Below are 15,311 nucleotides of genomic sequence, written 5' to 3' on the forward strand. Positions count from 1 at the left end.
GGTATTTTATGGCTGGATTCTTTTGCTTAGCATACTGCTTTTTTTTTGGGCGGGGGGGGGGGGGGAGACGGAGTCTTGCTCTGTTGCCCAGGTTGGAATGCAGTAGTGTGATCTTGGCTCACTGCAACCTCCGCCTCCTGAGTTCAAGTGATTCTCCTGCCTCAGCCTCCCAAGTAGCTGGGATTACAGGGGCACACCACCACGCCCAGCTAATTTTTTTATTTTTGGTAGAGATGGGGTTTCACCACATTGGCCAGGCTTGTCTCGATCTCCTGACCTCGTGATCTGCCCAGGTTGGCCTCCCAAACTGCTGGGATTACAGGCATGAGCCACCTCGCTTGGCCTGCGTACTGTTTTTTATATTCATTTTTGTGTTGTTGCATGTATCAGCAGTTCCTTCCTGACTTTCTGTTGCTGAGTAGTATTCCATAGTATGGTTATAATGTAATTTATTCATTCGGTAGTTGATCATCTGAGTTGATTCAGTTTTGGGCCATTTTGAAAAAAAGCTGCCATGGATATTCATATATGTCTTTGTGTGGACTCATGTTTTTATTTGCTTTGTGTAAATACTTAGGTGTGGCATTGCTGGGCCATATATTTAGTATATGTTTAACTTTGCAAGGAACTGTCAAACTGTTTTCCAATGTGGCCATGACATTGTGCCACTTTGCATTCCTACTGGCTTTTATTGTCAGCCTTTAAAATGTTAGCCATTTGACTGGATGTATAATGGTGTCTCGTATTTTTAACTTACAGATTGGTAGTGACTAGTAATAGTGAGCATGTCTTCATGTGCTTATTGGCCATTAAGTTTATCTTCTTTGGTGAAGTATTTGCTGAAATCTTTTGCCCATTTCTTATTCAATTGGATTGCCTGTCTGAAGTTGTGAGGGTTCTTTATATATTCTGGATACAAGTACTGCATCAGATATGTGATTTGCAAGCATGTTCTCTCAAACTGTGCTTTGCCTTTCACTTTCTTAACTGTGCCTGTGCAAGAGCAAGGATTTTAAATTTTGATGAAGTCCTGTTTATTTTTTCCCCTCCTATGGTTTGAATGTTTGTGTTTTAAGAAATCTTTACTTACCCTAAGTTCACAAAAATTTTCCCCTGTGTTCCTCCCAGAACTTTTTTAGTCCTGCCCTTATGTTTAGATCTGTTTTGGCAGACAGATCTTTCCAACTTCTGTTGTTAATACCTATGTGATCCCCTTCCCTTGAGTGTGAGCAGGACCTGTGACTTGCTTCTAGAATATAGAATAGAATATGGAAAACGTATAGGGATTCTAAAGATATAATTAAGGTCACAACCAGTTGATTTTGAGTTAATCAAAAGAGGGGTTATCCTGGGTAGGCCTGAATTAATCAGCAGAAAACCCTTAAAAGGAGATCTGGGTCTTCCCTGAGGTAAGATTCTCCTTGCTGACTTGTTGATGTGAGCAGCCATTTTGAGGAAGGGCACATAGAAAGGAACTGCAGGTGGTCTCTAAGAACTTAAACCTGCTTAGCAAAAAGCCAGGGCCCTCAACCATGCAGCCTCCAGGAAATGAGTTCTGCCAACGCATTCAATGAACTTGGAAGCAGTTTTTCCCCAGTTGAGCCTCCAGATGAGAATGCAGCCTGGCCAACACCTTGATTGCAACTTTGTGAGACCCTGAGTAGAGGACCCAGCTGTGCCTGGACACCTGACCCACAGAAGCTGTGAGATGATAAATGTGTGCTGTTTATGGCTGCTGAGTTTGTTATTCAGCAATATAAAACTAGTATATCTGTGTTCCCTTTCAACTTAATTTTTTATATTTTGTGAAGTAAGGGTCAGGATTGATTTATTTTTCCATATGGACATCAAACTGTGCCAGTATCATTTGTGGGAAAAGGCCCATACGTTTTGGTAGTTTTGTTGAAAATCAATTGACCTTTGCTAGGACCTCAAAAAGATGGGCCTAATTATAGTCTCTGTTCTATTCCATTGATCTGTATGTCTATCCTTATTACCAATACTGCAGTGTCTTGATTACTGAGGCATTGTACTAAGTCTGGGAATCATGTAGTGGAAGTACTGCAACTTTTCTTTTTTTTTTTTTTTCAAGATTGTTTTGAGTATTCTTGGTCACTTGCCTTTCTGTACAAATTTTAGAATCAGATCGTCAAAGCCTGTTGGGATTTTGATAGGGATTTCATTGACTTTATAGATCAATATTGCCATCATGACAATAATGAGTCTTTGATCCTTGAGCATGCGATATTTCTCCATGTATTGAGGTCTTCTTTATTTTCTCTCAGTGGTGTTTTGTAGTTTTCAGTGTATGATTCTGGTACATATTTTGTTCAGTGTTTCCCTAAATATTTCATTTTTTTTGTATTGGAAATGAAATTTTAAAAATTAAAAAAGAGTTTGTTCTGTCACCTAGGCTGGAGTGCTGTGGCATGATGATGGCTCACTGTAGCCTCAATCTCCTGGGTTAAAGTGATCCTCCTTCCTCATCGTCTTGAGTAGCTGAAGACTACAGGTGCATGCTACCATTCCTAGCTAATTTTTTTTTTTTAATGTTTTATAGCGATAGGGTCTTGCTGTATTGCCCAGACTGGTCTCAAACTCCTGGGCTCAAGTGGTCCTCCTGCCTCAGCCTCCCAAAGTACTGAGATTACAGGTGGGTCAGTATTTTTATATTTCAGTGTTCATATGTTCATTGCTAACAATACAAATATAATTAATTTTTATTTTGGCTTTGTGTTTTGTGCAGCCTTACTAAATTTACTTATTCTAGTAGTTTTTTTTGTAGTATTCTTAGGATTATTTTGCATACATGATTATATTGTCTATAAATACAGTTTTACTTCTTCTTTCCAATATGTTATATGTTTTGAACTTGCTAGAAGCTCTAAAAGATGTTGAATACAAGTGATGAGTGGCCTTCCTTGTGTTGTTCCCACTCTTACTGGGAAGTAAGAGTGAGAAATACCTTCTCACTAAGTGTGATGTCAGCTGAAGGTTTTTCATAGGTGCCCTTGACTATTCCTGATTTCCTAAGGGTTTTTTTTTTGTTTTTGTTTTTGTTTTTTAAATCATGGATAGATGTTGAATTATGTTAGTAGAAGCCGCATCTCAGATACAATCATCAGAAAGATAGCACATCTCATGAATAGTCTTACTGACTATACGTATCACCACATTTATACCCATTCTCAACCACTGCTACCCAGCTTCTTTTTCTCCTAGTATTGATAACATAATTTCCATCTGGAGCTTGGGAATTGTTTTTATTCTTCTGTGGAGCAACATATGCTGCTCCTTCAAAAGGCATGGAAATTCTCTGCGAGATTCACATGTATCATTGTTTTAGAACTGGAATTTCTTCATCCTCTCTTTCTTTGCCATTCTTTTAACACTGGTTCATCTCCTTGCCTTTTTTATTTCTGCCTTTTTTAAAGGTTATTTCTTCCCCATCTGTGGAACCTTCTCTGCCAATAGTGCCAAGTTCTAAAAATGTGTATGTTCAGTCCTTTCACCTTCTTCTGTTTCAAGGATAGGCGGATGTTTGTATTTATGGCTGGAATACGAAGTAACTGCTCCAACTAGGAAGATAACTATTGTCCATACTCTCTAGGTTATGACAAGTCTTCTCCTTCCGATTCTCCCAGGATCCTAATTAAGCCATCTTTGGGGATTCCCTTTGCATACTCCTTCCCTACTATAGCAAACTGCTTGTTGGGCAAGCTACTACTCCTACTGGTGATCTCTGCTAACCTTCAAGGTCAACCAGCTCTTGCAAATTAGGACTAATTAAGATGTATCAAGCCCAACATTTTCAACAATCAAAAGACCCTAGGCAGTGTTCCAGAAACCCCATGAAGAGAAAGGTTAGGAACTTCCAAATCCAAATTATTCAGTGTGTTTTGGAACTCTTTTTTGGAATTGACTTCAGAGACTAGGGTACCTTTAAAAAAAAATCCTCAGTGGCTTTAGGCCAAAATCATTTTGTATCACTTCTATTAATAAACAGAATGGGCCACCGGTGCTGTGCAGAGCATTGGTTTTGGTTTAAAAATTGAGATATGGTAAAAGTTCATGAGATGGTACCTTATGTAGCTTTAAATTCCAAAGGCAGTTTCAAAAGAATAATTTAAAGAATATTTTGAACAGTGACCACATTGCTGGAATTTGCATACAGCATCAAAAGGGACTACTTTGAAGAGTAACTCATTTTAGCTATATATGAACTGACAGGCCTTTTAACAAATGCCTTATTACGTCATAGTTGCACCTCATGGGGTATTCCATTTTTGTGCACTAGTAATAAAACTTTCCCCTTTTAAAAGATAGTTTTAATAAAGACTAGGTGGATACAAAGAAATATTGCAATGGACAAACAAGAAGGGTTGTACCGTTTCAGTGATTCACAGACATGGATTTCAGGGGAAGAGGTCTATTTGTTGACTCATGTTTAAAGTGAAGTCTAGGGTTCTTCTTTGTGATCATCTGATTTTATCACAAGGATGAAATTCTGGAAAGATTTTTATCTAACTATGCAAGCAGGAGGCATAATATCTTCATTTTAATATGATTATCTATTACAGAATGAGAATGACAGATATCTATCTGTTAGTGGCTAAGAGGGCTGGTCAGATAGCCTGGGTTTCAATTCCACCTTTGACAATTATTAGAAGACAAGTTCTTTAACCTTCCTGTTCCTTGTATTTGTCAGTTGTCATATGATGATATTAATACCTAGTTGCTTTTTAAGGTTGTTAGTGGGGATTAAATGACTTAATCTGTGGTTAGAACAATGTCTGACAGGTAGTAGATGATCAGTAAATGAAAGCAATGATCGTTAGCATAAGCAGATACTCTTTCGCTTTAATTGTATCACCTCTGTTATTGTCTTTATTACTATCTAACCATTTTTTTACCTATTCATATCTTTGTTGTTATCTAACATTTGTTCGTAATCTCCCCAACCCAGTTTTTAGCTACTTGAAGACCTATCTTAATTTTTTTTATTGGGGAAGGGAGAAATCTCCATTGTGGTCCAGAGTAGTTGCCCACTCCATAGTTACTGGTTGTAAACCCTTTGGAAACAGGATTAAATAATTATATATGTTGAGTAAGGGGTATCTCAGAATCATTGGCTTGTTGTCATTTCATTATTTCTTCTAAGAAACCATATTACTATTTTAGTAATGCTTAATAGGTGTTCACTGATTGACAAAATTGTTCTGAATGTAACCATATGTTGACATGACCATTTTGTAGATTGTTAATTTCTGTAGCCAACCTCCTGCCTGTTATGGGTTGAATTGTGTCCCCTACAAAGATATGCTGAAGCCCTAGCCCCTGTTACCTCAGACTGTGGCCTTGTTTGGAAATGGTGTTATTGTGAATGTTGTTAGTTAAGATGAGGTCATGCAGTACTGGAGTAGGGTGGGCCCCTCATCCAACACAACTGGGGTCCTTATAAGACAGGAGAGCACCGTGTGAAAACAGACACAGAGGGAGAAGGCCATGTGACAACAACAGGCAGAGATTGGAGTGGTGCAGCTGCGAGCCAAGGAACGCCAAGGATTGCAGCCACCACCAGAAGCTAGGGAGAGACAAGGGACAGATTCTTCCCTAGAGGCTCCAGATGGCACATGGCCTAACTGACACCTTGATTTTGGACGTTGAGCCTCCAGAACTGTGAGAGAATTTATTTCTGTTGTTTTAGGCCATCCAGTTTGGGACTTCTTTACAGCAGCCCCAGAACACCAATACACTGCCCATCTGCTTGAATTAGTGTTGACAAGCTTGGGATTTCATTTTATTTCAAATGGTGGATTTGCCTATGTTTTCATCCATTATCCATCTTCTCCACATACTTTGATGGGTGTAGTGGCTCATGCCTGTAATCCCAGCACTTTGAGAGCCTGAGGCAGATGGATCACAAGGTCAGGAGTTCAAGACCAGCCTGGCCAATATGGTGAAACCCATCTCTAAAAAAATAAAAAATAAAAATAAATAAATATATAAATATAATATTCATGTATTTCCCATACCTGACCTGGCAGCAAATATATATATATATTTCATATATATATATATTTTATATATATATATTTTATATATATATATTTTATATATATTTCATATATATATATTTTATATATATCATATATATTTTTTATATATATATTTCATATATACATATGAAAATCTGGCACAAAAATACACTTCCTACATGCATGCTGGGAATGGGAGACATTTCCAAGGATGCTTATAACAGCAGTGTTTATAATAGTGAAACCTGGAAACAGGTCAAGTGATCACTGGGAGGAGAATGGAAAAACCAAGTGAAAAGCAATGGACTACTTTGCAGCTGTGAAAATGAGTGGAACACTACTATGTACATCATCATTTATGGCTCTCTCAGTAACACTATGTGAGAAAAGCAAGTGGCAGAAGAATGTATAATGATTCCATTTACATAAAACTTTGGAAACATGGAAAATCAATATATTATTTAGGGATGTACACATATATGGAAAATTTTAAAGATATGCAAGGGAATTATAAACCTGAAAATCAGTCGTAGGGAGGTAGGTTGGAGGACCTTTAATGGCTGATGACTAACTTCTCCAAAGTCATGAAAGTTTATGAGGGTGATACTTATTTGTTTTTTCACTGAATACTGAGTACCCAAACTGTGCTTTGTGCTGGTGCCTGAGTGGAAAACATGGCCCTTGGCCTTAGGAAGTTCTAGAAATCTAAGAGGTGACACAGAAAATGTCAAGGCATAAGTACAGGGTGAGAAATGAAATACAGTCATCCCTTGATATCTGCAGGAAACTGGTTCCAGGACCCCTGAGGATACCAAAATCCTTGGATGCCCAGGTCCCTGATATAAAATAGCATTGTATTTGCATATAACCTATGCATATCATCCTGTGTACTTTCAGTCCTCTATAGATTACTTATAATACCTAATACAGTGGAAATGCTCCATAAATACAAATAAAAATTTGTATTTGAATTGTTTTTCTGTTTATATTTTTTCTATTTGTAGTATTTTATTTGTATTATTTTTTGTTGTACTGTTATTTTTGTGTTTTTTCCCAAATATTTTTGACCCACAGTTGGCTGAATCCCCAGGTGTGGAACTCCTGGATGTGGGGGGCTGACTGTATTAGAAATATGTATGATATACAGGGAAGTGAAGAGAGAGAAAGAAAGAGAGCATGTGTGTGTGTGTGTCTGTGTGTGTGTGTGATGTGTGGAGAAGTCAGGAAAAGCTTTCTGTGCCTTGAAGCAGGTAAATAAGGACACGATGCCAACAAAGCTCCTGTTTCTACCTTCAAGTGAGAGTACCTAGAGGAATTATTTCAAATGGCAGGTTATCTCCAGCCTTCTCTCTTTAGTTTTCTAGATACTGTACACATCCACTCTAGAGGTCCTTTTTTTCCCTCCTCCTCCACTACTAATTTTAGTTGAAAAAATCTTCATCAGTAATGCCCAATGCCTGGGCTTTTCTTTGGGGTCCTTTAGCCCAGACCTGAGAAGATTCTTGGAAAGTAAGGAGATGTTTTGATCTGGCACCTTTGTTACTATCATAGTTATAACTATTTACAGGGCAGGCTCAGTGGCTCACCTCTGTAATCCCAGCACTTTGGGAGGCTGAGGTGGGTGGATCACTTGATGTCAGGAGTTCAAGACCAGCCTGACCTACATGGAGAAACCCTGTCTCTACTAAAAATACAAAATTAGCTGGGCGTGGTGGCGCATGTCTGTAATTCCAGCTACTCAGGAGGCTAAGGCAGGAGAATCGCTTGAACCCAGGAGGCAGAGGTTGCAATGAGCCGAGATCATGCCACTGTACTCCAGCCTGGTCAACAAGAGTGAAACTCCATCTCAAAAAAAAAAAAAAAAAAAAAAAAAAAAAAAAAAAAAAAAAAAAAAAACAGAAAAAACAATTTACATGTTTCTATTCTTCAACAATTACTGTTTTAACTTTTGCTAAAGAAGTTACTGTTTACTTATAAATTTAAAATATACTTTTTGTGAATAGTTCTCACAGGGGAAAATAGTTCAATAAAATACAGGTTTTTTTCATTGAGCAGATCAGCTGGGTTCATGAGTTTTGGAATTGGCAGATGCACAGGAACTTGATCTTGTTCCTATTTTAAAACTTTGTTTACTGGCAGGTATTTGACTGTTAAAAAATCCATTGGTGAGTTTAATGATCTGTTTAAATGTGTGCAGCATTGCTAGGTAGACTTTGTACATTTAAAACAAATAACCTGATAGTAGTTGACTTTTCTAATGGTTTACTTACCATATCACTTTCAATTTGCAAAGAACTTCTAAAGTTACCCTGTTCCATGGCCACAGCTCATGCCACTAAAGCCAATCAGCTGTCTTGAAGATGTGCCATTTGTAGTGAGTGGACCAAGAAATAGAATGAAGAGATCAGCCCAAATCCATCACTAGCCACTGGAAAAAAATGATTCAAAATGCATTCTCCACTGGGTCGGAATTACATTATTTTTAGCCAAAGGTCTTTGCAACATTTAAAGAAATAGAAGTAGGTATATCATGATGTTTAAAGTGAATTGTAAATATCAAAATTATACAAAGAGTGAGATTTTAAATGAAATGCTATTTAGCATCTTATAATTTTCAAAGAGGAATCATCAAACCAAATACCGTGTAGCCCTGAGACTTGAAGTGACCAAGACAAATCAAGAAGCTGTTATGTATCTGTTACATGTGTCTGTGTGGACAGTAAGCCACTTACTTGGGGGATCCTTTTTTGAAATAAATATAGTTAGATTTCTAGCCTATTTTTAGATACCTGCACCTGAATAGAAGGTAAAGAGATAAAATCTGTATGTTAAGGATTCCATGGAAAGTTTCCCTGGGCTAGGAATCCAGTGTTTTCTTTTTTTAATGGAAGTAGGCATATTTTAAGGTAAACTGCTGTAAGGTTGATTGGAGTCTTGAGGAGATTAGATTGATCACCTTAGAAAACCTGTGTGGAGAATGGTTAGGCAGTCCAGGATATGGTGTATTTCGTGGACAACCAGCCTAGCATATTAGCACCAGTTTGGGGAGTGACTTCAGAGTTCACTGGGCTGAGTGTGGTGGCTCACACCTATAATCCTAGCACTTTGGGAGGAAGCCGATGCGGGCGGATCACTTGAGGTCAGGAGTTCGAGACCAGCCTGGACAACGTAGTGAAATCCGGTCGCTACTAAAAATACAAAAATTAGCCAGGCGTGGTGGCACACACCTATAATCCCAGCTACTCAGGAGGCTGAGGCAGGAGAATCTCACTCAAACCCAGGAGGCAGAGTTTGCAGTGAACTGAGATGGTGCCACTGCACTCCATCCTTAGCGACAGAGTGAGACTGTGTCTCAAAAAAAGAAAAAGTCCATGGTAGAAGGAAGGGAACTGGTATTTGAGCATCTTTGTTGTGCCATCTGCTGTGCTGTAATTTTACCTGTTCCTCATGACAGCACTGTGAGGGCTAGTAGTATCAGTATCACACCCATTTTACAGACTGGGAACTGCAATAATTAAGTGACAGAACTGGGATCTGAAACACAGATTGGTCTGAACACAGAATCCCTTCCTTTTTCTCAACTGTTTTACACTGTTTTGTAGATGGGCACAGTGGCATTTTGACAGGCTCTGAATGATGGGGTTAATGGCTTTTTAGTTCAAGAGAATATGATTATTATGTACTTTGGCTGAAGACAGTTCACATGGGAATGATTGTAATAGTTTAATGCAGGGTGTGACAGCCTGTTTTTATAAATAAAAATTTGTTGGAATATAGCCCATCATTTATTTTCATGTTGCTGCTTTAGTGATACAACACAGAACTGAGTAGTTGCAACAGAAATGTCTGGGTATCTGGCCCTTTACACGAAAAGTTTGCCAATCCCTTGCAAAGGAAAATGTATAAAAGTGAACTAAACTTCTACTTTTGCAGATCATAGTTTATTTTCATGTGAGTTGAGCACCTCTCCCTTCAAGTAAGCAAATACATGTGTTAAATTGATGGTGTACATGGTCTCAAAATGGCTGGAATATAAGCATTTATTTTTGTCCAGAGTGATTTGGTTGAGGACATCTCAAGGTATGTTTCATTTTCTTGCCTCCTAGGTGGCCTATGATTCAAGCCACTTTAATGCAAAAAAATCAGAATAAGTTTAATCTATAGTAAATCCTGCATTTACTGGCACTCCAGGTATAGAATTCTGTGAATGGTTCTCATTGGGGGTGACACTCCCCCTAGAGGCCAAATTGGAAATGGGGGAATGTTTTGGTTATGGTGTAACGTATTGAAAAATACATTATTTTATTATAAATCACTGTCCTTTTATTTCTCCTTTGTATTGGAGTTAGTTCAGTATATTGATTTTTTGTCATGTTTAGGTTGGTGATATTCATGGTTTTCATTTCAGCCTAGCAAAGGGGACTTCACAGAAATTTGTTTTATAACCAAGGGAGTTTCAGGTCTGATAGTATTGAGCACCACTGCCAAAAAGATTTGACATCTTTTTCCGAAACAGACTTCTAAGTGAGGACAACTACCTTAGAAAGACCTGGATTTCTGAATGGAGAGGCTGCTTGTTCTCTGACAAACTTTAGAAGTCAAGTTTTAAGTCTTAGTATGTTTCCATGAGCAGTATCTTTCCAGAGAAAGAGCATGATTGAACTTAACATAAATGCTAATACAGAGTCATAAATCACATTAAGGCTCATCAGAAGATAAAGGCTGCATATCTTTGTCACTATTTTGTTTGTATACAAAAAAGTTCAGAAAAACCACTCCATAAGGGCCATTGATCTCAAATCAGGTGACGTTGGAAATAGAGCTCCCCTTGGTATTTATATTTTGCTTGCAAAGGCCCTATGAGGTGGAGGTCAAAGTTATTTTCTGGTTTTGCTGCTTTTAGATTTTTAACATAAGAGTTAAAATGGCATGCATTTTTTAATGTTGTTAGTTATGTGTGCTTCAGGTTTGTGTAATCTTGTTTTTCATATTCAACAGAAAAGGGAAAACAGTTCCTTAGTCTGGAAAAAAGGGCACAGTGAAAGAGGTTTTGTAACCGCCTCCACAGATTCAACTCACCAATCCCACCCCCCATACTGGGACAAAATGTACCTTAACTTGAAACGTCTGCTTCATGGAAAAGCCTATAAGGGAAGATAGCATTGCTCAAATTCTTTTCAGTGCAAATCGTTTCAAAGGGGTACAAGTTAACACTGCAGTTCTGCTGCCTACTCCCTGCCTGGACCATCCTGATTAGCCAAGGCCTTGTACCATTTCAAACATAAGTTTGTGTGAACTTCTGGCTTAAGTGAAATATTACGCAAACAACAGTTAAGTTCCTTGGCCAATCCTTAATTGCCCAGTTCATTCGCTCATTTAACAAATACCTGTTACCTATCTTTTGGGTGCCAGGCACTGTTACAGGTGCTGTAAATAAATAAAACAGATAAAATTCTTGGGGCGTAGAAGCCCCAAAGGTTGGTTGGCTGGGTGATTTGAGTTCTCTTAACTATGTTTCATAGTCTAAAGCTCTTCTACTGAGGTTGAGACCAGTCACGTGCAAGCTAGTTTCTTTCCAGAGACCGCTTATAAGCAGTTTTCTGTAGGTAGAGGGGACTCTGCAGTGCTAGGAGACCTAGGCTAGAGTTGGCCCTGCCAATAAGTCACTCCAGGACCTTGTCACACACCCTCTAGGCCCTCCTCATCTCCTTTGTAGCAGGAGAGGGTTGGGTTTAAATCATCTCAAAGGTTATTCTGGGGGATCAAAAATGATAGACGTCTACCTCTGGTTAGAGTGCCATAGTTAGCATATATATAGGGAATCAAGTTTCAATTTTTGCTTTAAAGCCAAGGTAGCCAAAAATCAACGTTTTTGTCGTCGTCGTCGTTGTTTTTAAATAAAAAGGGTAAAAACTTGATTGTTAGAGCTTTGGGATGAAATACTCTGTAACCAGAAGGGTAGCTGATTTTTGTAGACTTCACTATAGCTTCTGATTATCATCAAACTGCCTTTATGCTAACATAGTCATTTTGTAGATGAAGATATGGATGAACTTCCTTTGGTAAGTTAGAGACAGCCCAGGGCTTGTGCACACCTGTCTTGTACATTTTCCAAAATGCTACACTGCTTCCCATATTCCTATTAGAGCCACTACTGTCATTTACTTATTTTTTTTTAAAGCAAAAAGCACTTTATAGCCGAGTTGCTACTAGCTATGCACTATCCCTGTAGGAGCAAACTTTTCTCCCTATTATTTCTAAGGTCAGGACTAATTTGTAGAAAAATCGGCTAAGACATTGGCATTCAATAGTTTTCCTTTTGTGCTCATAAAAATTAAAAATTAAAATGCTAGTAATTTGTTAACAGATATACTGTGTGGTTCCAAGTACTTCATGAATGTATTGATTCATTTTTTTCACCCAATAATGTTGATGTAAAATGGCGGTAATGGCAACCAAAGCCGAGAAGTTAAATAACCTACTCAAGGTCAAATGGTGAGTTGCAGAGTTGGAATTTGAATGTAGTCATCTACAACATTTGTGCACCCCAGCATGATGTTGTTCCAGCTTCTGTAAACTTCAGGGATCAATCAAAACCGTTCAACAAAGAGAGGCTCACTGATGAGATTTTAAAGTCAGCCTCATTGTGGAACTGGCACATCTTCTCTGGACCCTTGGGTTTCTCAGATGTGTGCTTGATCCGGCTATTAATAGTAGTAGTAGTGTCTGGTGTAACTAAAAACTAGAGCTTTCTACATAAAGGCTGCATATTGTTTGGTTTCATTTATATGAAATGCCCAAAGTGGGCCAGTCTACAGAGATAGCAAATTCGTGGTTGCTGGAGGATTAGGAGTGGTGGGTGAGTACTAATGAGTAGGGGGTTTCTCTTTAGGATGATAAAAATGTTCTAAAATTGATTGTGATGATAGTGGCACAACTTTGGATATACTACAAACTTATAAATTGTACACTTGAAAAGGGTGAACTGTATGGTATGTGAGTTGTAGTAAAACAGGTAAATGAGGGAAAAATGAGGGCTTTCTTCCTTTATTTTAAATTGAAAATTTTCATGAAAATCAGAAACAACAGGAAGACTCACTGTTCTTTTATGGCCCATAAATGAACAGGGTGGTCATGTTGACTGAGTTGACTGTATAACCAGGAGTTTAGATTTTTTGCAGTGACTTGATAGTAAGAATTTAACTTTAAAAAAAAAAAGTTGACATATTAGTGAAGCATTTTAAATATTAAAGTATCTATACTAAAAAGTAATTTTATATCTGTTACTGAAGAAAATCTGCCCCTAATATATAGTCTTGTTTAGTCAATAGAAAAATTTCAGAGCAAATACATCTGACTTGCTCCATAGTTCATCTCATCCATTCTGCTATCTCCAGGAATAACGGGTTATTTTGCTTGGACATGAACTTAAGGTTAGAAGGGTTTTTCAAAGCATATTGTACTATTTTGTCTGAATTTAATTCATTTTAGTGTTATTCATTAATCTTTTTTAAAAGTTACTTTTAATTTTGCATTGTGCTGCCTGTAGGTCGTTTCAGGTCTTTTAAGTTAAGTCTCTCTTTCTATAAAGAAGTATTTTGCTCTAATTGTTCATTTTTAAGCCTCAGTGGTAGTTGCCTAGTTCCAGTGTTCTGGGATTTGGTGAACTAGTATACATGTTCACCCCATCATGACATGTCACAGTATTGTATATTTGCTACGTAATCATTGATTTCCATGGCATGTGCCAGGATACATCCACGAACCAAACAGACACAAACTTTGGCCTTGTAGTGTTGAACTCTCATGGGGGAATCCTAACAGTCCTAACCTTGTAAGATGGCCCCTATCCAGCCATCTCTCCACCTCTTCATCCTGGTGGTTGTCTTCATCTGTGACTTAGTCACCTCTCTCAACTAAGGACAGTAGCCAGTACTGTGAAGATATTAAATCTCACTAGGTTTTGTGCCAAGGTGTGTTAACTCATTTATGCCTAGTGTTCCACTATTGGAACTCTAAGCTTGTGGGAGTTACTTACATCCTACTGCTCAAGGTCATCACCAAGTTCTGATTTTTCACAAAAATAATTTGCAGCCTCCAGCATAAATGGGTTAATGTTCCCCATTGCTGGATTTTGTTAGTATGTCTGGTTGCTCTTTTAATGCAGCCTGGTGAAAAGATCTCTATAAATATCCACGGTCACCTTGTTGAATTGGATGTGGTTTACCTCCCATTGACTTCATGTGTATCTATCTGTGTTCTAAACGTTGATAAAATAACCGAAGCATTACTTAGTTTTCTGTTGTTGCTGTAATCTTCATATGTCTAAATAAATCCTTGCATTAAAATGGTATTTGTGTATGTTCTGAATATAATCCTTTCATTTATGCCTGAACTGTGATGAATATGCATTATTTAAATGAAGTATATACTTTCCCTAGAAAATACTGATTAAATCAAATCTTGCTAATTTGATTTCAATCAAATCCATGCCACTCTAAACTGCCATCATTTGGAGAAAACAAAATTCTTAAAAGAGAAAATAGTGAGAGTTAAATTGTCCATTCTTTTTTCGTTCTGCTTGGATGCCTCTAAATTATCTTTAAAAATTAAGGAGTATGGAAATTTGAGGCCTGTTGCACAATTAGTAAACATTAAGTTTTTTTAGATGGCAATTTGAGCACTAGGAATAAAAATTCCTGGAATGTGTGTGGTGTCTTCTGCTGAGGCCCCCTTGTGCCTTTAGCTCCCCTTGTCTGTTCTCCCCTAGTCCCCTGCACCTTGATTGGCGCTCTCACATATGGCCTGTGCTCTGGTTTGTCTGGTTCGTCGTTTGTATGTCTCATTACCACTAGGGCCTAGTATGGAAATAGAACCTGTAAAGTAGTACCATTTGCTCTCAGTTGCCATATTTAAATCTCAGATATCACATATGTGTGAAATTGCATACAAATTCAGCTGATATTGAATGTTGTCTTTCTTGGTAGAGTTTCCAGTATGGCTTCTGCATCAACTTCTAAATATAATTCACACTCCCTGGAGAATGAGTCTATTAAGAGGGTAAGTTGAATTTTCAGATTTATCTATCTCTTTCCCTGTATTTCTTTATTTTCATATTTGAATATTAGGTAATTTTTGGCTAGCCTGTTATGAACTGTATTATTCATTCACATAGTATAAATACATTTTATACATGTGGTTTCTTTATTGTCCTACCTTGTTCCAGAAAAGCTTTTTTTTTTTTTTTTTTTTTAGACAGAGTCTTACTCTGTC

At 37.8% G+C, this 15,311-nt stretch overlaps 1 protein-coding gene across 6 annotated transcripts in view; it reads left to right on the plus strand.

The window, feature by feature from the left end:
• Positions 1 to 15,311, plus strand: part of MTM1 (myotubularin 1) — a 120,251-nt gene that overhangs the window by 9,115 nt on the left and 95,825 nt on the right. For 5 of the 6 annotated variants that reach the window (XM_032264129.1, XM_032264126.1, XM_032264127.1 and 2 more), the window contains exon 2: positions 15,026 to 15,098. In XM_032264129.1, the coding sequence (XP_032120020.1) occupies positions 15,036 to 15,098 (63 nt within the window). In that variant the 5' untranslated portion in view covers positions 15,026 to 15,035. Of the gene's footprint in view, positions 1 to 2,628; positions 2,654 to 15,025; positions 15,099 to 15,311 lie in introns of those variants that run through there. The other variant, XM_032264124.1, reaches the window with a different exon arrangement.

Source organism: Sapajus apella, unplaced genomic scaffold, assembly GCF_009761245.1.
Source record: "Sapajus apella isolate SASKATOON/1434 unplaced genomic scaffold, GSC_monkey_1.0 scaffold142, whole genome shotgun sequence".
Taxonomy (NCBI): domain Eukaryota; kingdom Metazoa; phylum Chordata; class Mammalia; order Primates; family Cebidae; genus Sapajus; species Sapajus apella.